Source organism: Idiotropiscis lumnitzeri, chromosome 1 (assembly GCF_059441095.1).
Source record: "Idiotropiscis lumnitzeri isolate Australia: NSW breed Sydney's pygmy pipehorse chromosome 1, RoL_Ilum_1.0, whole genome shotgun sequence".
Classification (NCBI taxonomy): domain Eukaryota; kingdom Metazoa; phylum Chordata; class Actinopteri; order Syngnathiformes; family Syngnathidae; genus Idiotropiscis; species Idiotropiscis lumnitzeri.
The window spans coordinates 19952066-19973470 of NC_142391.1; the positions used below are offsets into that span (position 1 = coordinate 19952066).

The 21405-nt window shown below is 46.1% G+C and overlaps 2 protein-coding genes across 3 annotated transcripts; one reads left to right on the forward strand and one right to left on the reverse strand.

Annotated features, from left to right (window-relative positions):
* Positions 1-5207: 5207 nt before the first annotated feature.
* Positions 5208-16383, reverse strand: LOC148343562 (dynamin-1-like). The gene is made up of 23 exons (XM_088278756.1): positions 15663-16383; positions 14395-14468; positions 14084-14233; positions 13711-13914; positions 13532-13630; positions 13184-13344; positions 12977-13119; positions 12718-12853; positions 12392-12459; positions 12171-12309; positions 11989-12075; positions 11185-11255; positions 10142-10193; positions 10045-10056; positions 9866-9979; positions 9092-9201; positions 8882-8993; positions 8786-8797; positions 7597-7764; positions 7435-7521; positions 7201-7355; positions 6642-6806; positions 5208-6247 (listed from the first exon to the last, which is right to left on the reverse strand). Exons 1-23 carry the CDS (start codon positions 15821-15823, stop codon positions 6226-6228), a joined length of 2502 nt encoding a protein of 833 aa, XP_088134882.1. The 5' UTR covers positions 15824-16383; the 3' UTR covers positions 5208-6225.
* On the forward strand, positions 16189-21396 carry LOC148343563 (gelsolin-like). 2 transcript variants are annotated; one of them, XM_088278790.1, is made up of 19 exons: positions 16189-16330; positions 17511-17711; positions 17787-17941; positions 18013-18174; positions 18236-18295; positions 18371-18460; positions 18535-18624; positions 18947-19079; positions 19141-19229; positions 19300-19419; positions 19484-19570; positions 19629-19762; positions 19828-19918; positions 19988-20158; positions 20324-20501; positions 20560-20681; positions 20754-20831; positions 21059-21119; positions 21181-21396. In XM_088278790.1, the coding sequence occupies exons 1-19, from the start codon at positions 16195-16197 to the stop codon at positions 21348-21350; spliced, it is 2328 nt and encodes a 775-aa protein (XP_088134916.1). In that variant the 5' UTR covers positions 16189-16194; the 3' UTR covers positions 21351-21396. The 2 variants fall into 2 exon arrangements, with proteins under 2 accessions (XP_088134916.1, XP_088134915.1); XM_088278789.1 differs by having other exon boundaries at positions 19828-20158.
* Positions 21397-21405: the final 9 nt, after the last annotated feature.

Genomic DNA, 21405 nt, shown 5'->3' on the forward strand with positions numbered 1-21405 from the left:
CCAGCGGCGTTCAAAGTTTCAAGAGCCACATCCAGAAAAATCAAAAAAGGGCCCGGGCTGCTTTGACATGCAGTATAAAAAAGATTCAACCGTCCAGTCATTTTCAAAGTTGCTGACTCATTCCAAGGCAAATGTCCCCACTGGGGGATGAACAGCTTACTGATGCAACTGAATAAAACAAAGGCCCTCTGAATGTAAATAAACATCCCCAACATCTGCAGCCAGAGTGAGGGGAAGCGCAGGGAAGCCAAGAGCTTCTGCCACAGCCAGTGTGACCAAGCAGGGAACATATTACCATAAGGTAAACATAGCAAACCACATGAGGTGGAGATGCAGCGTGTGGTTTGACCCATCGGGCGGACAGATTCTCTCGTCTCCACAGTAGAGGTCTGGCCTTGAAATCCTCAGCTGTGTTTTCCCTCTGTTTGTTCCTGAACACACATGGAAGAACTTCAACAATCAACAACTCCTAAGATGACTGTTCCTTACGGCGGTGTGTCACATACTTGCACTTAAAGGACTAAGGGAATTCACTTTCAGGATTTTTAAGTCATCAGTCGCATCAAAAGTACAGTAAAAGAAAACTGATAGTCACGATAAGTTTAAATATAATGGAAAATTGATTTCAGTAATTCAATAACTCATAAAGCCATAAGTCATACGCTGTATTATTTACATAATCACAGAGTGAACTATTTCATTTTCTTTAAAGCAAAATCACACACAAGTAGGGATGGGTATCACAACACTTTTGACAATACAAGTACAACATGACGATTATGACGATGGTCACGCTGTCAGACTACCCGATACTGTCTTGGACGTTCTACAACAAGTCCATCGCGAACCAGACCTCGGCTAATCGCCGCGCGCCTGTTCAAGATTCATTCCATTGGTGAATCTCCCACTGCCCGAGTGCGTGGCCCTCACCCATTTATCTCTCAACGGTTTCAAATTGTGTCGCAAGTCTTGCAAGAACATTTCATGACATATTATGAGAATTAAAAGATCTCGCAATATTTTACATATTGGAAGGTTTTTCAAACCAGTAATGCAACATTTACTTTTGCTGGTAACTAGTAATTACATTTTGAAGCCATTTGCCCAACATTGTCTGATCTTATTTAAACTCTGATTCTTAATCCATTACAGCAGTTTTTCTTTCAACATCACTTATTCTTGTGATCAAATTCAAGTTCTTAATTTGTAAAGTCTTTATGAACTTCTACATGTCATGTGGATCCCACCAGGCCACACGAACCCCCTAAAACGCCCTACTTGCCCTAGTCTCTCTATTCCTCTGTGAATTCATTGTATGGGAGAAAGCTGAATCAACATGCAGACTTGACTCCTGTCAGTTTGTTCCGATAGGGCTGACACCAGCGGCAGAGGAGCAGGTGCAATAACTTTTTCTCTGACTGACTCCGAGGAAGTGACAAGATGCCCCACGGTGGGACTGCAGGTGGAGGATCTGGGGAACAGAACTGTTTGTGTATTTTCTCGGTTAGACTCTAGTCCCAAAATGTAGTCAGCCAATTTCCATGGAGGATTGTGTCATTGGTGGTGAATAATTCTCTTCAACCTGCCCTCTGATGAAATTAAGGTTGCCGCTATTGGTGAATATGATTTCGATAAGTACTGTCGACTTTATTGAATGCATGTAATAAGCAGACAATTACTGAAATTAAATCCAATGCAGATGACTGTGGAGTACTGATTTTTGTGCTGATTGATGTGGTGTCTGTTAACATTGTTGACACCGTCACTGTGAAGCCAAGACCTTAGGGACATAGTGCTTCACAAATTCATATTGAAATAATTATGTTGAAAAATGGGTTTGTTTTCAGGATCTTCCGGTTTCCTCCCACATTCCAAAAATGTACATGGTACGTTGACGGAAAACTTCTAAATTACCTGTATGGGTGAATGTGAAGAGTTATTGGTTTCTATACATTATGTGCTGCAATTGGCGGGCGACCAGTTCAGGTTGTACCCAGCCTCTCTCACAAAGTCAGTTGGGATAGGCTCCAACAAACCTTTGTGTCGTGAGAACATTTCATGAAATTTTATAAAAATTACAAGATCTCGCCGCAAGAGACATTCTGAGAATTATGCCTCAGACACAAAACACTCAACAATGAAATGTAGATACAAGTCACAATTGTAATTTATGAAAATATATGCATTTATTTTGCGAAAAACTGTAATGGAAACCCAGCTTGTGAGAGAGACAGAGCGCGTGTGTGCGTGCTGTTCGTCTGTGCTTTGTATTAAAAAAAGTTCACTGTCATAATGTCTTCCGTGAACCTTGAAAAACTTTATAATGTATTGTTTTCAAATTCTCATTTAGTCAGTGGGGGGCGCTCAAGCCCTTTTCTGCTGGCCTAACATAAATCAAGAAATCATGATCATATTCGTCACATATTATATCCTAGTGTTTTTACAGAGTTTTTTATCCAATGAGAATTCAGCTAGCTCTTGTTGCCAGGCAGATTTCACAATACCATTAGCGCGCACTATTCGTCCGAGGCCTTCAGATACAATTGTGCGGTCATTTCTTCTGACAAAGCCAATGAGATTTCAGATTTGAACGACAGTAGCGATAGCCAATCAGATTACTAGTTGGTTCCAGTGAGCCTTCTCGCTGGCCTTGTCGCACAGTGTTCAATTAGTGGCTTTATTCAATAGCGCCTTCTACGTGCAATACCCGCGCATGTGGGGGGGGGGACAATTTGTAGCTTTTGAAAGATTATACAACAGCGCCTCTCGAAGGACTTTTTTTGGCAGCACAGGGGTGGAATTCAACATCGAATTCCCTTGGCCCTTCGTTGTGGTGGACTCGAAGATACACTTAATCGCGCCACCTATGTGCAGTACCCGCATTTGCCTAGGTCCCTCACAGTGTTGAACTAGTGGCTTTATTCAATAGCGCCACCTGCGTGCAATACCCGCGCAAAAACATAATTTGAAGATCATGAAAAATTCTACAACAGCGCCTCTCGAAGATTTTTTTTTATATTGGCACATTGGTGGAATTATTGGCAGAGAACTTGGGAATTTTTGGCAGTCAACGTCGAATCCATAAAATTTGAGTTGGCTGTTAACACATGCTTTTTTTTTGGGCTGGCCTCTTGTCACCGAGATCATTAAATTGAACACTACAAGTTGTCATTTTTGGAAGACGTCGTTAAATATGTCTATTTGAGAAACTTGCTTGGAAGCATTCCTGTTTTTATTCTTTTCTCTATGGGAATCACCTAACCCCAACCCGAATGCCCAATTTGGCCCAACTAAACCTAATTCGGTCAAAAAATTAAACCAAAAGAAGACACAAAGTACGACAGAAGTAAAGCAAAGAATGAAAACCAGAGAAATCATACAGGGCAAACGGGGGAAGGACCAGACGTTGAATGTGAAAAGCAATGTGAAGGGCCAAAGATCGGTGAAGAGTTTGAAAACACAAGAGTAACATTGAAAGGGCGAAACAGAAAGCAAACTGCTGTATACAAAAATAGAAGAGCAACACATGGGGGAAGCCAAAAGAGATGCCACTTACCCTGACACCAAACCTGGCCATTCACACAGATTTGTCATGAGGGAGGGAATCAAAGCCGAAAAGCAAAAAACCAAATGGACGGCTCACAAGACAGTAGCTCACATTTCTAATATGTATATAACCAAGACGAACTGAAATAAATCAAGACCACAAACAAGTGGAAATACGAATAAGAAAGAAAAGTATTAAAAAAGGAAGAGAGGAGGACAGGGAGTGCTTTGGGACCTGGGGGAGTTGTGGGTTCAGGGGGCAGGAGCCTGCACCTCTCCTTCGGCATTCGTACACTTTGAGAGAGCCTGTCGAAGCAGCTTTGGCTGGTTTACGTGCTGATCTGACACCATTGTCTGCTGAACAATACAGAATTATTGCTGACTGTTTGAAAGTATTAGAGCCATTTAACTGTGCTACGATTGAGCTGTCTGAGGAGACGAAGGTTTCCGGGTCAAAGTTCATCACGCTCTTGTCCATGTTGCATCACTCTCTGGAAGAAAACGAGATTCGACTGCTTCAAACTCCAGAGAGCACATCCATGGTTGAGTTTCTGCAAAGACAACTAAGAGAGTAGCTGAACAACCTCCAGTCTATGAGCTGTGGCATCTTTTTGATACCTCAACCCATCAAGCAAGAACCACAAATGTCACGGCAAATGCAACAGTTGAGGTGCAAAAGTATCTCGGAGCACCAATCATGCCCAGAGTTGAACGCCCCACTCAGTATTGGGAATCACGCTTCCAATTCAAAACAAACTTGCTATCTCATATCCATGCACCTCTGTTTCATTTTTCAAAAGCAGGTGAAATTCTCTGCAAAAAAAAAGAAGAAACCGCCTGAGTCCAAGAACTTTGGAAAAAAATATTGTTCTTAAATAAAAATGAATTAGCACTTTATTGTACCTCCTTATTTCACATTTTCACTTGTTGCATAAGTACAAATAGCCTTTTTTTTTTTTATTCAGAGCACGATTTACCCGCCACCATTTTTTGCATGCGACAAGCATGTTATACATTATTTTTCCACATGATGGCGTAGTCGAGGAAATGAATCATCTCGAAGCCCCCACGTGTGTGAAATATTTCCCTGCATGGCTTGACTGCTTTCAGGGGCTTCATTTAACCAACCTTAAGTTCCACTCGAGCGAAGACAATTGACGCGACACGAGCAAATGCGGGATTTAGCACACAGCAAGACAACATGCAGAGCAATACTCCGGCACTTTCCATTGTTTGGGCTTGAACCTACACTGCTGATTAGTGCCAGGTGGATCGGACTGATTGAAAGAGCTTCCGCTTTTGTGACTCCGCCCACCAGTCGGAGAATGTTACATATAGGTTAGAAAACACTGCGGCTCCTTTAAACTTTAGTTTGGGATTGGTTACATAATATAAATGTTAATTTTAGCGATGACTGGGCTTGGACTTTCTATCTGCAGCACATTTTCAGCCATCTTGAAGAGACGGGAGAAGAGCTGTGCTGCTCACTTCAAAAAGAACGATTCCAGTCCACCCAAGCTGGCAGAGTGACGGCTGTCCAAGTGTAGCAACTTTTCCAGTACCTCTTCGAGCGTTTCCAAGGATTGATGGATATCGGTTCATTTCCCCGTCCCTATTTGGCACTTTTGCCAACAGAACATAATGAAGACATGTCCACAGAAGATGTTAAACACACTTACAGGCTTTAATCTTTTAATATTGCACTGATTTTGTGACGCTCACATGACAATCATCCCACCCCACACACACACACACACGCGCACACTAGTGTTTCCACAGAGCAGATAAGGTGTCGATATTGAATGAGAACTACACACTCGAACACGCGACTGGTTACAAAGTGTACCCTGACATCACTTACGATGTAACATGACAAGTCACCGCTACAAACACGCCAAGTGCATGCTAATGCATTGCAGCCTGAAGAACATAAATGACGAACGTGCAACAATCAATGACAGCAATTCGATCACATGGTCCGATTTAACTGAGAGAATGTTTACAACGCATTTGTATCATTTTAATCTCGGTGCTATTTTATCATCACCATTATCTTCATCACCACCCGTGTGCTTTTGGACAGACAATTTCTGAATACATACATAAAGGCATGCATACATCTAAAATATTTATTTGAAGGAAGTTTATGGCATTTCGTGTATTTCCTGCACTTCAGTTTGGCAGAAGCTTAAAAAAAATACTATATGACACAAGAATGGAAACTGCCTTTTTTTTAAACTCTTTGTGTGCTTCTTAAAATAGCTTTATCACTCTGCCATTATTTTGATCACAAATAAGTTAATAAATAAGCCAATCATCAATTTGGATGAATGAATAATCCTTCATTCCAAACAAAAACACTTTAAATTGTAAAGAAGAACTTTCTCATCTTGATTGCAGAGGGGGAAAAAAGGGACTCATCACGTTTGTTGGCTAGCAAGTTAGTAGCCAGCTTCTGCAGGCCATTTTTTTTTTCAATTATTTGACTTTTCCCAAATAACAAAAAAAAAAGAGGATTCCGAATAGAAACACTGCACTGCGATACCAAGCTACAACACAATAACACGCAACACCTCATAGGAGTGGGCGGGGATTCGTTGACCACAGCTCATCAGTCCAGCTGTCAGTCATGGGGAAGGGCGGGGTCACAGGGCGAAACGAGATCTCACTGGTGGATCTTCACTGATCACTGATGGAGATTCTGAAAGAAGCAAATGTGATTTTCGGAGAGGGACTTCTTGTTGCCTTAATAGCAATGACATACGAGAAATATGAAACACTTTGTGAATCCTAATTGTCTGTGACTGCGCCGCTTGTGGTGTTTGTGGGAGCCTTGGACACCAGGAGGTAGTAGAATACAGGTTGAGCGATATACAGTACATGGAGATTGGTCGGCAGGTTTGAGCGACGGGAAGCTTTTCGGGCCATCTCGACGGTTGGGTCCCAGTGTTGTCATGTGGTGTGTTTTGATGAGTTGGGAATGATGATAATTTGGCCTCACAACAATATTTCCAAACACGTTGCAATATTATTAAACATGCCTCATCTTGTTTCGAGTCTTGCACAACAAGCATCTCATGAGCTTGCGCGATTACCTGGGAACTCCTGGTGGTGGCGCTCTGTTGGGACGAGACGGGACAGATGGTCCGGGGTCAGGTGACACAGACGGACGAGAGGGGGGGCCGGGTACTGGACGAGCCCCTGGGCGAAGGGGGCCAGGTGGGGCTCGGCGTTGTGGTGTTGGACTGGACATCGGGGACCTGGGGTGACATTTATTTGCTTCAACTTTATTTCTCCAGGTAAGGCAATTGAGATCTTGACGGCCTTCCCATGCCTGTGTGGCTTTTCTCCGGGTACTCCGGTTTCATCCCACATTCCAAAAAAGTGCACTCTAAATTTTCCCGAAGTGTGATTGTGAGTGTTACTGGCTATTGTTCTTTGTGTGCCCTGCGATTGGCTGACAACCAATTGGGGGTGTGCCCCGCCCACTGCCCAAAGAATGTAAATGGAAAAATTATGCATCCTCTTCAATTGCAAACCGTAATATTCCTCTATAACGATAATTGTTAATTAATGATGGCTTTAATATTTGCTTTTAGCTCAAAGCTCGCGCTTTGCACTTATTTCTTATGACGTGAGTATCCGGCAGCTTACCGGCGGCCTGACGGCATCCCCGTCACCTGTAGCCACGAGTCATCCACAGGCGGCGGCATGGAGGTCGTGATGGTGGACGTGCTGATGTCACCGATAATGTTGAGACCTTCTCGCAGCGCGTGGTACATCCTCAACATGTCGTCACGCCGCTGAGCCTGTCACGTCCAAACAGAAGAAGGCAGTCGAGGACACGCACGGGAACGCGGCATCACGCAGCTGTTTAGGTTGCTCGACCTGCTCCTGGGATTCCTCCATCAGAGTGTTTTGGTCTGTGCACGAGTAAAGTTGAGCCAGCAGGTCGGCGTGGATGAAGTCCTTGGTCTGAAGAGCATCAAAGACATCAGCAGTGACATCACTTCCTGTGCGCGCGTGCGTGTGTGCGTATGCGCTTCATACATTGTTGACCATAAGGTGCATGATGGTCTTCGGGACGAGGTCTCTGATGGTGCGATGGATGATTGACAGGTAAGAGTCCACCAAGCTCCTGACAATCTCCACCTGTCTCTCCAGTTGAGGATCCACACTGTGGATTTGCCCATCAGTGTTGGAGTCCTCCGCCTCCACCTGCGCCAACACACACTTATTAGAATACAGCATTTGACGGACACGCGCGCACACACACGGTGGAACGAGAGCGGTTCTTACAGGTCTTGACGGTTACTGTACGAGTCGTTGCTTGCTTGACTTTTTTTTTTTTTTTTTTTTTGCTTTCTGCAGTGGGATGAAATTTGAGTAATGAGCGAGTCTCGAACACGCCCCCACTTGGGTGACGTTTAAGAAAAATGGAGGCACTGTCATGCTCTGACATGTGGGCAAGGAGAGCCACAGTCCCAAATACAAAACAAAAACATTCGCAAGGAGCATGCCAAAATCTCTCACGCTGAGCTCCTGAGCTCGCTCGCTGGAGTAGGCTCAGGTGTCCAAACCGCTGCCCGGGGGCCATTTGAGGCCCATTAATTTGAACTCCACATAGCAGTTGTATTTTCTTCTCTGGAAAAAGTGGGACGATATGACATCAGAACCACAGAAGCGAGTTTGCTGTCTAAAGCGGCACATTTGAGTAAGCCTGCTTTGTAAAAAAAATAAAAATAATAAAATAAAATGAATCCGACATATCTTCCTTTGGAAAGTAGCACTCGCTTAGCGGCTAGATGCTAACCACTAAACAGGTGTACGTCAATGTCAGCGTAATTAATGAAAAGTTTTTTTTAGCGCCCATGGAATGATTGATTTTTATTATATGTACAGAACTTTTTATGCAGCAATGGCGTTTTTGAACGATATAAATTGAGATGTCAAAAAAAATGACGATAGTAGGATCTTTTTACAGCCTCGCCCCACATTGTGTTTATGTAAAACCGGTACATGGTGGAAAAAGATTGATTGATTGGTCGGACTTTTGATTGGGGACCGGTATCCTAGAGAACTGCGCCAAATCAGCTGATCACATGGTACAATACTGTAAGTCTGAAAGTTCATCCGAGAGGTCACAGGAGGAAACAAATTAGCAGCAAGCAACCACCACTGGTGCTCCGAAGGAAACCACGCCAACATTATTTTGATACATCGTTTTCATTTGACTCACCTTGTCTTTATCCTGTAGAACAAACCAAATTCACATGTTGAGCGAAAAGATCATCATCATCGTCATCATCATCATCATGATAACAAGGCATTATACCACGCTGCGTTCAGGGTACACCCCAGCACGTAGGAAAGACGCCTTCCAACTGTCCACCTCCTCCTGAGACTCGCTGGCCAACTCCAGCTGGCGGTAGTCCTTGTATACGTTCCTAAAACACACGCACACACAATATTCTATACAGTATATACACCAACACACACACATTCTATGAATATACCGTGTATGCCTAAATATATCCGTACATACCTGTGTTCAGTGTTGAAGAGAGCAAAAATGTGCTTGCTGGACATGAAACTCTTCTCAATGTCTTTGAGCTTCAGGTGATCAACTGTTAGCATGTATTTCTTGTCTTTCTCCTGAAGGGGGCGTTACAATATCAATAAAATGACCTCAAAGCCTTGTATTTATCCCATATCATTCGCAATATCATATGATAAGCATGTGCATATTATTGGTCTAAGACAGAATTCAGATGAATATTGAGTTGGTGGGAAAAGAAAAATCGGTGAATCGAGTCATTTTCAGCCATCCACGGAAGCTGACATTTTATCCAGCATTGCCACGTGCTGTCGACAGAAAATGACGTCCCTCAGCTCTCAGGCTCAAATTGTGACCGTCTTGTTTGGTCATGTGACATTGGCAGCGACAGCCTGATGGCACCTTGTTTTCACTTTCAGTCAATGGCAAAGCACAGTACAGAACAAAATGGCCGAAAACGGATGCATTCATTTTCGTCATTCTCATTCCACCAACACAATATGAATCCGAATGGAACGTAGAAATAAAACTAAAACTTCGACTTGTCAAGTCTGAAGATGTACTGCATATTTTCAATGTTCTCGCTTCATGTGGTGTAGCAAGGGGGTGTGGACTTTCTATCAAAAGGGTTTTGAGAATAAACAACTAATATAGTATAATTTAACGAGCAGTTGACGAATCACTACATAGAGGGGGAACATTTCATTATGATCACGTGTGTGTGTGTGTGTGTGCGTGCACGCATGCGTGCGTGCGTCTTACCTCGTCGTCTTTGTACCAGGACAAATTCTCAGCGGTCAAAACAAACCAGTACTCTTTGGCTCCGCCCTTCATGATGCCAATGTTATTGATGGTCAGCCAGCCTTTGCGAATCACCTGCCAGCAAGGCGAGTCAAGAGCTCAGCGAGAGCACCCGCACATCAGCAGACCAACGCACTCACCATGATCTCATCCTGACAACGGGAAGCCAACCAGAGAGAAGAATGAGTCAATGAACCAATGACGCTGCTCGCATGCAGGTCACGTGATCAAGTTCACCTGATTGCTGCTTGCCTTCTTCTTGCTCATCTGACTGCTCTTCTGCTGAGCACTAGGGAGCAAATACAATCGGAGGCCATTGAGCAATTTCAAATATTGCTTATGTTTTACTATCATTTTAATCACTTGATCAACCAGATGAGCTACGAATTGTTCCTCGCTAACCCGACAATTTTTTATGAATAAGGCCGAGGGGTCGAGGACGGAACGCTACCCAGAAAAAACAGAGAGGAAAGCAACCGTACAGAGCAGTAATGCAAAAGGAATATCCGAGGACATTAAGCAGAGGGTCGTGGCTGCCAATGTGCGGCAAGGGCTGTCAAAACAATCGACAAAGAGTTGGCCTTCAACATGACAGCAACGCTGCTGTCTGAGAAGTCACCCAGCAATGCCAGAAATCTTTCAGTCAGGTAAAGGCCGACCGACTCAGGACCTCCCGGTCTGCGTCTAGCACCAGGCCAAAACATTCGAGCTAAAAGGAAGCCTGTTCTCTCAAAAAAAAAAAAAAAAAAGGTGCCAATTAATGAGCACTTGGACAAGGCAACGTTCCAAAAAGGACCCCTTTTACAAATTGAAATTTGGTTCTCGAATTATGTTCACACTGCACAGAATGCTGCTCAATTTGGATTCATTGTTAAATCCGATCCCTCACATTACAAAACAAAACGTGTCATCTAACGTGAACAGAATTTGTCAGTGAAGTGACACAATGTCACGTGGCGCAGCGTTTATGAAACTAAATATGGTCCCGCGCGTGCGGGCGCATCTCATTTCTCGACTTTAACCTTCCGACGTCTTTCGTTCCTTACACGCTCGCGCCTTTCAACAAGAATTACTTGAAGAACACAAGGAGAATGTTAGAATGTGTGCGCATGATCAGAGCTGCGCGTACTTTCACGTCCAAGTCCGAAGGGGTCAAGCTCATACTTTGCATGGGAATGTTCGGACAGACAATTTAAGCACACCTGTGTGCATACGCACTGCTCGACTACAACAAGAAGCATGACGTGCTCACGTCACCAAATCAATTTCTTCGCCCTTACTTTGCAAAACCAATGAAGTCTTCGTGGTTCGTGTTGATGTAGGCCAACTCAATGTCCACCAGCAGCAGGACCTGGTGTACAAACACACACACACACACACACACACACACAATGTTAATACAACGAATATGTGGGGAGCAGCCCGCTCCAAAGAGAAGCGGTCTCATGATTCTTGGACGGTTCCCTTCTGATGCTTTGAGCTGATTGGAGGCACGTTTTCTTAATATTATTCAGAGAAAGACGGCGGCGGCGCCCTCAACTCTCAATCCAATACGATCCTCAGTTCTGACTTTGATCGTCGTGATGCCATTTGTAGCATTACTCACTGTATATCATCACACTCATCAAACCCCATCCCACGGAAACGAGAGTGGTTACGTCTGCACCGATGTTTCAATCTTAACCGAAGACTTCTTTTGACATGCTTGCGACAAGTCTGTCGCTCGCCCGGGCTCATCCGGATGTGCTCCTGTTTTACTGACACTTTTCTTTTCTCTCCGAGCTTGGGGAGGATGACAGACGAGGACAGAACATGTGAAGGATCACTAGACCACCATCGGGTGGTCTCGATTGAGCATATTATGGGATTGAAGTTGCCCACTCGGCATCCTTGAAAAGCAATCCCTCTGTCCCTTCTATTCCTCTTTTATCGCCATGTTTTTTTGGGGGGGGATTTTACTTTGCCCGAATGGAAAGTTCAAACTCGGTCAGGGATGTTGCTGACCTTTTGTGATTCGTTTGTGATGAAGGGCGACATACAATAAATACATCGGACTTGACCGACAGACGAGCTGAAACGGAAACCTGCTCTTTTGTGCGACTTTCCCGGTCTCGGATGTGCTGAGTGACGATTCTTTCCATCTCTTCTCGCAGCAACGGATACTGAGCCAGCTGGAAGAAACAAATGTTAGCCTCGACATGTGACGCTAGCGGTGCGGTAGCGCGTCGTGACACACGCCGCGCGATCGTACAAGTTGCAGCGTTACCTTGAGGGCGCAAAGTCGGACAGTGTTGACGAGCTCATTGATGACCAAGTCGATGCACTTGTGACAAGGTTCTTTAATTTGACTCATCTGACGCTTGACGATGGTCTCAAAAGCCATGTCGGGCGTGAACAGACCTGTCCTGAACACGCGCGTGCACACACACAACTATTAGACGCACACACAAAGGCACTCAAAGATGCGTGCGCAGACGATGCGGTCACCTGATGCCGTGAATGTTTTTGATGGCGTAGCTGATCTCTTTGCGAAGAGTCTTCTCGTCACTCTCCAACTGCACAAACGCAAACGCACACACACTTCACTACTGGCTAATATGTTTAGCGTTCGTGCAATTTGACTTGACAAGAAACAATTTTGTGTTCTTGTTGATCACGTTGAGTTGATTTCTGCTTTCTGTTGCATTGACGTTTCGTAACTTGAAATTTTCTTGTACCTCATCAGGATAAGCGGCTCGGATAACGGACGGATGGATGGATGGATGTTAAAACGCCAATCAAGCTGTTCTTGACATGTGAGCGTGTGCGATTACTTTAACGAGCTCAAAGGGGAAGCGCTCGTGAAAGATGCGATTGATCTTGGCTCCTCCCGAGAGCTCGCTGGTGTCCACCTGATCGCCGCAACCTTCGATTCGCTTCTCAAAGTCCACCGCAAACTGCTGCACCATCCTGACCAAAACACGCACGCACATTTGTCCACATTTGTTGAGCCACAAATGATTTCAGGTGTCGCTGATCAACATGGTCTGCTGGCGACTTTGTGTGTGTGCGTGTGTGTGTGCGCGTACTCACTGCAGCAAAGCCTTGGTTTTGCGAGCGGGGTCGTCCGGGTTGAAGTTCTTGTACTCCGCCACTTCCTTCTCGATGTCCAACAGCTGCTTCTGAAGTTTGCTGCGTAAGGCGGGCAGCGTGTCTCGGATGTGATTAGTCAGTTGCTGTGGCGACGCAGAATGCAAAGTCAGACACAAAGTCAGAAGAGGGCAAAGCGCACCAACGCACCTGGTTGAGAACTTTCTGCAGGTGGGAGGTTCCCATGCGCTCGGCCAGGTGTCGGTAGGCCGCGTGGGACAGGAAGAACTTCCTCTCGGCCTGCAGCGCCGCCGTGATGTCCTTCCGCCCGTCGATGTCCTTCTGACTGCGGTTCACCACGCCGATGTAACCTGAGCGGGTTGGGCCGGGAAAGAGCTTGCAAGACATTCACAACTAACACTTCTAACAACACAAAAAGCGACCGGGCCGGGCCACGGGGTCTAACGCACAACTACAAGTCAGAAAGCAAATGCAAGCGGATGAGAAGGCGTATCAGTCGAAGGTGAGCGAAAGTGAGGAGGTGCTTGGATGTCGTACCTCTGCGAAGCGGCAGCAGTTTATTCTCCAGAATGTCTCTGGCGTCGGTTCCTTCATCCATCAGGTCCAGTTTGGTGATCACACCGATGGTTCGGAGACCTGTGCGCACACGCACACACACATACAGAAAGTCAAGCACTGATATGCGTAAGAAGAGGACACTGCGGGCCTTGGGCCACCTTGGGGGTCCACCTCCTTGGCCACCTTGAGCGCGTCGGAGTTGGCGAGGTCGGAGTTGGCGGGAGAAACGGCCAGCAGGAGGCAGTTGTCCTTGGTGACGAACTGCATGAGCATGTCACGGATCTGCTGCTCGATGTCCGCCGGCTGGTCGCCCACCGGAACTTTGGTCATCCCGGGAAGATCTACCAGCGTCAGGTTCAACACTGGCCGCCCGCACGTGCAATACAAACACACAATCATGTCGCCAACTCAGTACACGAAAACATTTGTACGCAAACACTCAGACAAAAAACATTTCATAAACCAGCAGGTATTTGAAAAACATACACAATCACCACAAAACAAACGTGTGTATGCGTGTGTGTGTGTTACCGTTGGGCGAGAAGACGCGCAGGTTGATGGGAACGGGACTGATTCCTTTGTTTTGTCCCGTCACTCGATCTGTTTCCGCTTCGATTTCCTGACGAACTTCCTCAAAGTCAGTGAACTTTTTGCCTTTGCAGTGCAGGAATTCGGCATATTCTGATCAAATGACAACATGACAACATTGTCGTCAGCATTATTAGCAGCACAGAAACTGGACTGGTCATGCAGGATACACCCTGTGAGGCGGACTAGCCATCCACTAATTCACCGTGTTGCCCCAGCATTTTAAAATGCAAGGCAAAGAAGAAGCCTCTCACCTGTTGGGCAGTTGATGAGTTGCAACACTAGGGGGCGCCGAGTGACAATACCAGATCCGCGCGGGAGGAAATCTCTGGTGGGAAACGGGTTTGAAAATATGAATGTTGCAAGTATTATCATCATCACATTACATGTGAAGCATTTTCATGTCAAATCCAACACCGCAAAACTTTCAACACAATTGCAAGGTTTGGAGAGTTTTAGGACCAAGGGGAAGGCTCCGAAGGTGACACGGGCTGCAGGACGCCAAACGTATAGTGTACAAGTGTATCAAGCATCAGAACTGTAATCACTCTTTTTACTTTATGTGCTGCTGCACAAAGTCAGTTACTGTCATTTTAATACACCTTTCGAACAATTTGGCATATTAGTTATTTGGGTATTTGGGTCAACTGATTTAATGAACACTTGTCTATCTTTAGAGAGATGATGACCGCGGGTGTGATCGTTTTATGGGCTTTTTAATTATTGTCCTCTTTTTAGATATAATCATTTATTTTTAGTAAAGGTTTTATGATGATTTAGTTGTTTAAACAGGCAAAGTGCCATATTACAGTTGCTCACCATTTGGTTCTGAGTGTGGGTGTGCTGTGTTCATCTTTTAAGAAAAATGTTTTTTCATCTTTTTATGCCTCACATGGGTTTTACTTGATAAGGTTATGCTGCTCCACACTTTTGCCCACTCTCTTATTTCTATTGTTTTGTGAATATTCTCTCTTTTTTTTATTTTTACGTATGCATCAGTTTCTCGTGTTTATTCAGAGCAAATCTGTGAATGTCTGTGATAAAATTGAAAATATAGACCTCATTTTCTGGTCACTACAGTTGTACTATTTGAATTCATGAACAGTCAGCGATGGCTTCAGATTTGTGTTCTCTCCCGGGGCTAAAGGGGAACATGTCTGAGAAAATAAATAAATATAATTCAGATTGGCAAATAAAATGCATGGAGTGTCTTAGCTGGTGCTAAGCAGATTTCTGAGGGTCCTAATAAAAATAACCCACCCCCCAAGCCCAGTGAGGCGCCATCCATGTGAACAGTTTAAGCATCAAAAAAATAAATACACATACACACTCATTCTCAATAAATAATCATGATCATAACAAATATTTTGCAAGATACATCGAATCCAAACATAGCCACTAAGGATGGAATTTATATTCAGTTTGATAGCGGTCCTGTATTCAGAAAGCTGACGGAATGCCCTTTCGTATCCCCGACAGAGTCCGATTTGGTTGCGCTCTGCGGCAGGAAAGATGGACTTACTTGCCCACGAAATTCTCGAGAACGGAACTCTTGCCAGCGCTCTGGCCGCCCACCACGGCGATCTGAGGTAGGTCCAAACTGGCGTTCTGGCCGATGGACGCGAACGCGTCCTGCAGCCGGTTGACCAGCGGGATCAGGTCCTCCATGCCGCGGTTGCCCATCTTGCCGTCCGGACGCCTGCTGCTGCTGCTGCTGCTGCTGCTGATGATGATGATGATGATGCTGATGGTGATGGTGATGATGCTCCTCCCTCCTCCTTCTCCTCCTCCTCGTCGTCACACAACGCGACGGCAGTTCAGACTCAGAGCTGAGATGCTCGTGCTGTGACCTTCAGCTCGTCCTCGCTCGAACGCGCGCCTTTGCACATCCGGCGAGTCTCTTTCAAAACAAACGTCTATTATTTAGCTTTTTTAATTTCTAAGTAAACCGTTGAGTGAATTTGCTTTCAAGTGAAACGGGAAGCATCTTCAGAAAGGCCAAATGAAAATAAAAATCTTTTAGTATTAAAGCCTGATGGCAAGCTGGTGAATTGATGACGTCGTCAATCAGCTGCAGGTGCGTCTGTATAATTCAATCTCACACCTGTGGCCCCACCCCCTGCTATTTAAACGACGGTAGTTTCACCACGTTTGTCACTTGCAGGCATCAAGATTCGAAACATCCTACGCGTGAGTTTCCACATCTTATCTCAGTCTTCATTTCTATTCTGTGTGCGTTCGCTAGGGTTGTGCTGAGGGCGGGGGCAACGGCCCCATGCAGGCATTATCGTAGACATCATTACAATACATTCAGTTTGACACCTTCCCGAGTATGTCAAGACCGCAGCCATTTTGGATGTGGCAAAGTGAATCGAATTGTCAAGATACCTCGTCCACTGGTCGGCTGTCCTGTCTCCCTGCTGCAATACAACCGATTTAAAATGATCAGGATCGTTATCTAGCTTCTGCACACCTCGCTGATTATCTGATCATTTGAATCCGGTGTCATTTGCAGCAGGAAGACAGGACAGCAATCCTCGAGGAACAGGTTCGAGGACCCCTGGGCTAAACGCTTCATGTCCTTAACTAAATGCATAAACTGACACCAATAGTCACCAGTTTTTGTTGATGTCTGTTTATGCTCAACTTCTTAAAATATTAGATTGATCGCTCAAGTATCACAGATTCTAGGGCCATTTCTGTTTCATAGAGGCTCAATCACTACGAAGCTCATGTCAATTGAGGAGAGAAATGAAATTGCAAAATATTGGGCCAATATTGTTGGAGGTTGATGTGGCCGTAAGTAGAGATGTCCACATACATTTTGGGGGTGCTGTTTTCTGACATGATTATGCAACATTTTTATTGCTTTTTATTTATTTTTTATTTTTTTATTTTAGACTGTTACCCTAAGTGCCAGTCAGTTTAGGTTACGTCTGTGTTCTGATTATTTACAAATCCATTTTTTTTTTTTTTGTTTAGTTTTTTTTTTTTTGCCTATCGGGCCACATTACACAACGGGGCGCTTTGAAAAATGTGCAGGACTGTCACATGCAAACAGACATATTTGTCGCATATACACCTGCGTACCTAACAATATTTTCAATAAGGCCAGAGTGACTGTTGCAGATGAGACTTTTTCTGATAAATGTTTTGTTGATAAGCAAAGCAACATTAGTATTTCACGACACAAAAATGGCTACCGTAAGAAAATGAAATGATAATTGGGTAGTTTTATTTTATGAAAGCCGTGCCTAAGGCCCGCGCTTGGTGACGGGTCAGGCCGTAACTCATTTCAACTTTCAACCTGTCGTTGACCACGTCTTGTCTTTTGTAATGAATTCAAAACAAGTGGCTGCGCCCCCTGTAGGTGACATGATGGCATTCCACCCAGAGTTTGAGCGGGCGGGTCTCCGGCCGGGTCTCCAGGTGTGGAGGGTGGAGCGCATGGAGCTGGTTCCTGTTGCCGAGAGTCTTCATGGCTCCTTCTACTCTGGGGACGCCTACCTGGTTCTCAACAGCACCCAGCGGCCACAGTGCCCCCTGCAGTACCGACTGCACTACTGGCAAGGTGCCATCTTGTGTGTCATACCAGCAAAGCGATCGGAGCGCAGCTCATACGTATGTTCTGATTGGCCGCTGGCAGGTTGCGAATGTTCTCAGGACGAGGCCGGTGCGGCGGCCATCTTGACGGTGCAGATGGATGACTTCCTGCGGGGGGAGCCGGTCCAGTACCGTGAAGTCCAGAGTCACGAATCCAACGCCTTTGTGGGATACTTCAAAGCTGGACTCAAGTACTTGGTAAGTGGAGCCGAGCCGTTACCATGACAACCGAGCAAGTGTCCTGGTAAAGTCAGCATGATGGGTCACAGGCGGGAGGTGTGGCCTCAGGATTCCGACATGTGGAGACAAACGACATGGAAGTCAGGAGACTGCTGCAGGTCAAAGGACGACGCGTTGTCCGGGCTACCGAAGTCCGCCTTAGCTGGGAGAGTTTTAACAAGGGAGACACTTTCATACTTGACCTGGGGAAGGTAGGAAGGAAGGAAATTGTTTGGTTAGGCTGGCACTTTAAACAAGTCTAATGCCCCACAGGAAATCATCCAGTGGTCTGGTTGCCATAGTAACCATTTTGAGAAACTGAAGGCCACCATGGTGAGTAGTGACGCCATCATGGCGACTTGTGATGTCATCAGGAAGAGACATCCTGGAATGATGTGTGAGTGACAGGTGTCCAAGGGTATCCGTGACAATGAGCGTTGTGGGCGGGCCTCGCTGCTGATCTGCAACGACGGCTCAGAACATGAAAAGATGATGGAGGTGAGAAGCGTTTTCACGTTTTTGCATCGCATTACGAGTTGGAACGCTTGTGACCTTTTGACCTCTGTGTTGAGGTCCTGGGGGACAAACCCGAGCTTCCGGAAGCCCAACTGGATGACACAAAGATGGACGCGTCCAACAGGAAACTGGCAAAGCTTTACAAAGTAAAATATGGAGAGAAAGATAATAAATTTCCCAAATATTGGAGTGATGGTTTGAATATTTGCAGTCGAGGTCAAGTCATCCAACAATGAAGACGGTTAAAACAACAAATAACATTACTGTAGAAAGCCCAAAACACACACCAAAAAAAAAAATCACAATTCAACTATTTAAAAAGCGCATTTCACAACAGAATCCAAATTATCGGGCCACTTGCTATTGTATTTTTAGAAGTGCAAGTGGGCGTGAATTTAGGTGACAACTTTATTGGGCGACTTTTGGAACAACAATGTTTGCAACACCGCTTTTGTCATCGCTCCGCAGGTGTCTGACGCAGACGGCGATTTGAACGTGGCAACAGTGGCCGAATGCAGTCCTTTCTCGCAGAACGCTTTGCTGTCCACCGATTGTTTCATCCTGGACAACGGAAGCAATGGACGCATTTACGTCTGGAAAGGTTAAAACGTGGCGCTTCCCTTAAATTCAACGTGGTTTTAAGTGCACGTGTGCTCGTGCAGGGAAGGATGCAAACGCGGAGGAGCGGCGTGCGGTTCTCAAGCTGTCAGAGAATTTCATCCATAAGATGAATTACCCAACACACACCCAGGTAAACACGCACATAGTTGGCTGGATGTTACACAACCCTGCACGCCAGCAACAAAGCCCCGCCCCTTCAGGTGGAGATCTTTTCCGAGCATTGCGAGACGCCGCTCTTCATCCAATTCTTTGAGGACTGGCGCCTTCCCGATGGCATGGAAACGGCCTACGTGTCCAATCAAATCGCCAGACTGGAGAAGGTGCGCAAAGGTTTTTCTTTGCCCCCTTGCTTTGACAGGATGGGTTTCCTTTCTGATTGGACAGGTCCCGTTTGACGCGGCATCTCTCCACCAATCAGAAGTCATGGCGGCCCAGCACGGAATATTGGATGCGGGAGACGGCGACAAGCAGGTGTGCTCCGAGACGACCGTGTGCTTCTGTGTCATGCAATGTGTGCGCATGAATGCAGGTGTGGCGCGTGGAGGGGCGGGACAAAGTGCCAGTGGACTCGTCAGTGGTTGGCCAGTTTTGGAGCGGAGACAGTTACATAATCCTCTACCGGTACAATCACAAAGAGCGAGGCGGCAGCATCATTTACATCTGGTAAGATGGCAGGATAAGACGGCGGCTTTCATCTGGCGACCTTTGAAACCGTGGCTGTCGCCCAGGCAAGGAGAAGAGTCAAGTCTCGACGAGCGAGCCGCCTCGGCCATTTTGGCAATTCAACTGGATGAGGAACTGGGGGGCACGGCTGTGCAGGTGAGCGGGCGCGGCGCGGTCCGTTCCGGCGATTGTCTTTTGCATGTCCCCCTGCACCCGTGTCCGCAGGTGCGTGTTGTCCAGGGCAAAGAGCCCGCCCACTTTATGAGCCTGTTTGGCGCTCTGCCAATGGTGGTCTACAAAGGCCAGACAGCCAGAGCGCAGGGACAAACGCAGCCGGCTGATGCGCGCCTGTTCCAGATTGGCGCCAACGTCGCTGGAGACTCCAGAGCTGTCGAGGTGAAAGTGGTCAAATCATGTTGAACGATGGCCGAAAGTCAAGAGCAGCTCGGAAAACCTTTCGTGCCTTGTTCGAACCCGTGTTCATGTGACCAATATTTCAAATGTAAATGCTTCCTGCGCTTGACAAAATGTCTGAACGTTTTGACCATTATGTCCCGCCAGGTGAGGACGTCATCCTCCAGTCTGAACTCTCGCGACGTCTTCCTGCTGGTGTCGACTTTGGGATGCTGGATGTGGAAAGGTCGTCTCAGCTGCGGTTCAGCCCGAGTCCGAGGCGCCCAACGTCTGGCCGAATTCCTGCAGGAGAAGCCTGTCCAGGTGGAGGAAGGAAAGGAGGAAGGTGAGATGGTGTCTTTTTTCTTTCTTTTTCATCATTACTTCAGCAAATGTGCTTTCAGGCGATTTCTGGGCAGCGCTGGGTGGCCGCGAGGATTACGGCGAGGCTCCCCAACGTGAGGCGCAAATGGAGGCACGCCTTCCTCGTCTGTTCGCCTGCTCCAACAAGACCGGACGCTTCCTGGTCAGTCGTCGGCGTGTCGGAAGGTGATTTTGATGGTGCTGCCGCCATCAGGTGTGCTCTTCTTGTCTTCAGATGGAGGAAGTTCCTGGTGAGCTGACGCAGGAAGATCTTGCTCCCGATGATGTCATGCTATTAGATGCCTGGGAGCAGGTTCGTCCCGTTTTCACCTTGCTACTTGTCAAACTCTACCATGGCCGCCTGAGAGCAAGCGGATCATGGAGACTTGATGCGTTTAATTGTGGGCGGGGGAAAATATTTTTTCCTTTTTATTTTTGAGACGCATTGTGGAAAATATTTTCTTTTTTTGGACTAATTTTTCCCTCTTACTGGACACACTTGGACCAATGTTTTTTTTTCTCTTTTTGACTTTCTACCAGCTTTTTGTCTGGATTGGGAAGAACTCTGATGAGGATGAGAAACGGGAGGCGTTTGTTTCAGGTGAGCCTAACGGGATTCAGTCCTGATAGCATGCGAGACGTTAACTGCTGTTTTCTTCCAGCTTCGAGATACATCAAGAGCGACCCGGCCCGCAGAGACCCGCGCACCTCCGTGGTGACTGTCAAACAGGGATTTGAACCGCCAACCTTCACAGGCTGGTTCCTGGGCTGGGACCACTGCTACTGGACCACGGACCCCCTGCAGCGAGTCGTGCAGGCTTTGGACGCCTGACCCTTGTCACTTCCTGTTCAACACCTTCAATAAATTCTTTTCGCTATCCTTTGCT